The sequence below is a fragment of the Cryptotermes secundus genome, unplaced genomic scaffold (assembly GCF_002891405.2).
Source record: "Cryptotermes secundus unplaced genomic scaffold, Csec_1.0 scaffold609, whole genome shotgun sequence".
Classification (NCBI taxonomy): Eukaryota; Metazoa; Arthropoda; class Insecta; order Blattodea; family Kalotermitidae; genus Cryptotermes; species Cryptotermes secundus.
The window spans coordinates 6,598-12,159 of NW_019727102.1; the positions used below are offsets into that span (position 1 = coordinate 6,598).

General features: G+C 41.0%; 1 protein-coding gene across 1 annotated transcript in view; it reads right to left on the bottom strand.

Annotated features, from left to right (window-relative positions):
* Positions 1–260: 260 nt before the first annotated feature.
* LOC111864438 (uncharacterized protein C05D11.1) overlaps positions 261–5,562 on the bottom strand; it is a 34,697-nt gene continuing 29,395 nt past the window's right edge. The window contains exons 15-18 of the mRNA XM_023851674.2: positions 2,800–2,943; positions 2,549–2,709; positions 1,877–2,029; positions 261–642 (exon numbers count right to left, since the gene is read on the bottom strand). Coding sequence (XP_023707442.1) covers positions 582–642; positions 1,877–2,029; positions 2,549–2,709; positions 2,800–2,943 — 519 coding nt within the window. The 3' untranslated portion in view covers positions 261–581. The remainder of the gene's footprint in view (positions 643–1,876; positions 2,030–2,548; positions 2,710–2,799; positions 2,944–5,562) is intronic.

Below are 5,562 nucleotides of genomic sequence, written 5' to 3' on the forward strand. Positions count from 1 at the left end.
GCTGCACAAATGTGCATCTGAGGGTAGCTGAAGGAGGCAATTTGCTAGACAAACATAATTAATATTCAGTAACTGAACACACTGTTATGGAGACAACTGAAAACATCATTTAACACATGATTCCAATAGTTTCTTTGATGTAGAACCCAAGAGAACATGGGCCTAACAGTGGCCTCGAGATGAGGTAGTAACAGAAACAATTTTAATTGATGACGGTGATGATGATAGCAGTGGCAGTGATGATAATGATGCACGTAAGGTGAAATGCTCATGCCTCTATGTCGTATATAACTCACAACATGGAAACATAACTTTATGATCATTACAGTTTGACTTACATAATAAATTGTTACTGACATACTGTTACATTTCAATGCAAGTAATAATGAATTGTATTCAAATAAAAATTACAATTCTGATACAAAAGTCGTGGAAGAATACGATATAATAATAACAGTAAAAAAATGAGTGTCCTATCACTTAACATTAAGCATAAGACTGGCAGCTGACAACTCAACAGTATTGTTAATTGATCTGAGATGTCTCTGTACATAACGTAATTCTGACATCACTTGACAGAATTACCAGTTACTCAGGAAACTCTCCTCCAGGGTCTGGTACAATTCCAAGTTATGGCCCATCCTATGGGAAGAAAAGGTAATATTATAAATACAGGTTAAGAATATTGTGTAATGTATACAATCATCATACAAATCAAATTTTTTGACTGAAACAGAAAATAAGCTTACAATATTCTACTTTATAATCATATTAGCAAGTTCGAAGATAAAATTAAGATGTAAGGAAGTAAAGGCAAAAGATGAAAAGGATGGAAAATTGCAAAATTCAATACCCACAGTAAAATTCTCTCTCCTCTGCCCCATCTATCCCCTCTATACATTAGACGAAGTTTTAGAGAAAGATAAACAATTCAGTTATAAGTCTGTATGTTCCATTGGCTCATATAGTCAATTGGACACATTTAAATTATTCTCATAACTTCATTTTGACAGTGATGAAATCTGAACACTCCACATGACAAGTGAAAGGTGTAAGCGTAAATCCTACAAATGAAACTTTATACAATTTTTCAGAGTCAATAAAATTATTAAACACACTTCCTAAACATATTTTTGTTCCAAAATATCGTGGCGTTCCGCCTAAAAGCCAGAATACCTGAATAAAAAGGGGCACCCAGTGTTAGGCAACAGCTAGGTATCCACGGTTCCAAAGCGTTGTTCGGGTGACAATGAAACAGGTTGAAGCAACAATGCATACATAAGAGACGTTACCATGCAAGTGAAAAACCAGACAAGTAAAGTTCCTGCAGCAACCAATATGCTGGAGACTGCTGCATTGGATAACGCAAAATAGGAACCCTAAGGGGCGGTGTCTGCTATTCAGCATGCCAAGAACTTACCTCAGGGAGATTACACCAGATGTAACCAGAGAAAATCAGAACAGACTGGAGCAGATATGACCAGACCACATTGGAGATGAGAACAGAGAGAGACAAGAGCAGAAACTGACAAGAAGTCTTCACATGGCACAGCAGAGTGAATATTAGTGTGAGATCATTGTTCATAGTTATAAAGTGTTATAATTATCATGTGTGATAATTGTCTGTAGTTCCGCCTGGCATAATTCTCCAATAAATCACTTCCCCAGATCAGTAGCCGATTAATTATTTTTCACAGAACTCCGGACATGTGACAATATTAAGTGCCCATTTTCAGTACACCTTCTGATTAATGATATGTGTCCTTAATTTGTCCTTGTCATTAATTTACTTCACTTTTAATAAGTGGTTCATAATAGCAGAATAACATATAATCATACAACCTATACAAAATTCTATCAAAAGAAAATAACTTACTCTTTAAACCCAGCTGCAATTTCTTCAATTTTTGAAGGATGGCACACAATGCTTGTCCTTGATGTCTCAGGGTTGAAAAGTGGTGCCACATATTTAGGGCCCACTTGATTCAGATCATCTGCTGTAACTTGAGAGATCAGCTGTACCAGCTGTCTGTTAAGGAAAAATGTGTGATATGAATCAGCAATCTTCCGCAATAAGACCTCTTTATATGGATCACAAAACCCACATAACATACAGAACTGCAGAATCATTTTTGAGAGTAGAAGGGTAAATAAAGTAAAGCTATCCCTGTATGAGCCCTTGAAGGCCCATAGGGTTGTGAGACATTGAGGCTCCCAAATTATCTAGACAATCGGCTCAAAGATGGCAGCCGCGCTTCAGTCACCAGGAAAATTATTTAATTAATTCCTGGTACTCATTTCTGTTAGAGGCTGAGTCAACCCCAGGGCCTAGAGAGGCTGGAAGGATTATGTCAACTGAAAAAAATCCAATGACCTCATCGGGACTTGAACCCACGACCTTCCGGCTTGTAGCATAGGCCCTCAACCAACTATGCTACTGCATACCCCCCAAAAGTAGAAGGTTCACAGGATAAACAATTTACTCTATATTTTGTCATGCCAATATTAATGATCACAAACTTGAATTCTCTCGCCCTTTTTTATTTACCTGTTGTAATCATGATCAACCCTTTTGAAGTATGACAGAAGGGACTGTGTCACAATGTCACCTACGCTCTTTTCACGCTCAATGATCTCAAAAATAAGAGAACTCTTTGCAGATTCAAACAAATTTTGGTCCCATTTTGCTCCAGCAGTCACTTGAGCATTCTGAAATAATACACATGGGTAAAAATATTATTCTCTACTATTCTGCAACATCAAATTGAGATTTCATTGTCTGACTTTCTTACTACTCACCACTATATTCTTAGTTTCTTTGTATGCCAATACACAGTTTGTTGCTCGGTAGAAGGACAGGTAGAGTAACCCTTCGTGTGGCCGAGGTACTATGCTGTAACCATACGAAAGGCCAAGGCCTCGTACCTGACGCCACAGTGGACCCTACAATACTAAATTCAGTAGTATCCAAACATTCCACTCAAGAAAACAAAATTTCCATCACACTGCATCATCATACTTGGGATTAAAAATTGCTGTTTATATAGAGTGGCTAAAGTCAGTTAACTGGTTACTAAAATGTACACTAAATTATACTAGAAATTTCTTTATTGCTTACTTAATTAAAAAAAAATGTTCAAAACGAGATCCTTCATGTTCAATGCACAACTCGCAATGCTGCAAATTGGCTGGAAGGTTTAAATCTGAATGTTCCCACTAACACGAGAGAATGTTTCAGGTTAACTAACTTTTGGGCCATTCTGTTCTTCAGTCTGAGAGGAAATGGAGTAACATGACTGAGAACATGAAGACACTTAGTTGAAACACAGTATATTTTTTTATTGCTAGTGGGGTGGGACTAAGTCCCTTGTACTGCCGCCACTTCTGGCCTATTGTACCAGCCCCAGATGACAGGTGAGGGTGATTGTGGAGCAATTGATGGAATGAAGATTGGCAGGGGAAACCTAAGTACTAGGTGGTTCAAATATGGCCGGGACTGATTTTTTTGTAAACAAGCCGCACTGCGCAGCAGCTGTGCGACCTTGAGAGAGTGAAGCCACAACCTCCACCCTCCCTCCTGTTAGTGTTAGAACCTGTTCAGTCCTGTCTGGAAATTGCTAGAGTGATGAGTGAACAGAAGCTACCGCTGAGCATGGAACAACGCATTGTGATCAAATTCCTCGGAGAAAATGTCCCGTCCATTGAAATTCACCACAGACTCCAACAACAGTATGGGGAAGAGTGTCTCTCACAGACCTGTGTGTTTGAGTGGTTAAGTGCTTCAGAGAGGGCAGAGAACACATGGAGAATGAACCGCATGATCATCGGCCACGAACATCCGTCACCAAGCCAAACACTGATCATGCAGACGCACTTATTCGTGAGAACAGGCGCATCACTATCAAGGAACTTGGAGCAATGCTGTCCATCAGTGTTGGTAGTGTAGAAGACATCATGAAATACCACCTGTACTATCACAAGGTGAATGCATGGTGGGTACCACGCACTTTGACGGATGTGAACAAAATGGTGCGCATGCAAGTTGCCAGTCGTCTCCCACAGCAGTTTGAAGTCGAAGGTGATGCATTTTTGAAGTCTATACTGACCACCGATGAAACATGGGTGCACTACTTCATTCCCGAGTCCCAGCAATCATCATGCGAGTGGCGGCATACCGGTTCTCCCAAACCCAAGAGAGCGCAGAGCCGTTCGGCAGGAAAATTGATGGCAACGTTCTTCTGGGACTGGCAGGGGGTTATCCATGTAGACTTTCTGACAGATGCCAGAACAGTCAATGCAACTTATTACTCAGACCTCCTGGCAACAGACGTGAAGGAAAAGATCCGATCCAAGCGAGTAGCCATCCTTCAAGACAATGTATGCCCCCATACGGCCAAAACAACAATGGAAACACATCCGCTGTAGAGTCCTGATTTGGCACCAAGTGATTTCTACCTGTTCGGAAGGCTCAAATCAGACTTGCAAGGCATGTGGTTTGTGGACAATGCCGTCATCCAGAATGTTCGGGAGTGGATACTCCGCCAACCACAAAACTTTTTTCAAAAGGGTATCAGGATGCTTCCAGAACGTTGGAAAAAATGCGTTGATGCCAAAGGGGAGTACATTGAAGACCGACATGTGCAAGTAAGTGTTTGGCAATTTTGGTTTAAAAAAAAATTCAGTCCCGGTCATATTTGAACCACCTTGTACTTGGAGAAAACTTCCCCAGTGCCACTTTGTTCACTCCAAATACCATTTGACCAGACCTGGGATCAAACCCAGGCCGCTATGGTGGGAAGCCAGCGACTAACCGCTTGGGCCCTACTGACACCTAACAAAGACATCAGGCCAAGCCAAGCAGCAAAACTTTATCCTAGGGCAAGATTGAAACTAAGGTGTCAGATGAAATTCTGCTGACAGTAGTTTTCCTCATTGGTCACAAGTTTAAGGCAGCAACATTTTACAAAATTACAACTCATTGGTCCATTCCTCCTGGGACACCCTGTATACAGGGTGTCCCAGGAGGAATGTCCCAAACTTTGGGAGGGTGTTCCTTATGTTAAAGTATGCCGATATAACCCAAAACACCTATATCCAAAGTTGAACGGTTATGGAGATAATGGCCCGAGAAAAGTGTGATCTTCTGGTGGGTCCTGTCAGCTGAGACGTCTTATCTATGTCTGTCCTTGAGTGTGGTGATTCACACTAGCCGTAAGCTCATGTGGCTCATGTGCTACCTACAGAGTACGTTGCGGCAGCGTCGTGAATGGTTGGTAAATTAGTTGTGTGGAGTTGATGAAATGCCTTTTGTGTTTTCACACGTGGAATATTGTGATATGCATTTTGTGTATGGATTTTGCGGTGGCAATGTAAGTGCTGCTGTTGAAGAATACCAAAGGCATTTTCCCAATTGAAGGATTCCATCACGACGTGTATTTACGCGAATTCACCAGACATTGCGTGATACTGGTTCTCTTCCGAGTGTTTCTGTGCACTCTGAAAGGGAGGATGTACAAATGAGAAACACACGAGAGAACATTCTTGAGATGGTTCAGAGAAGTC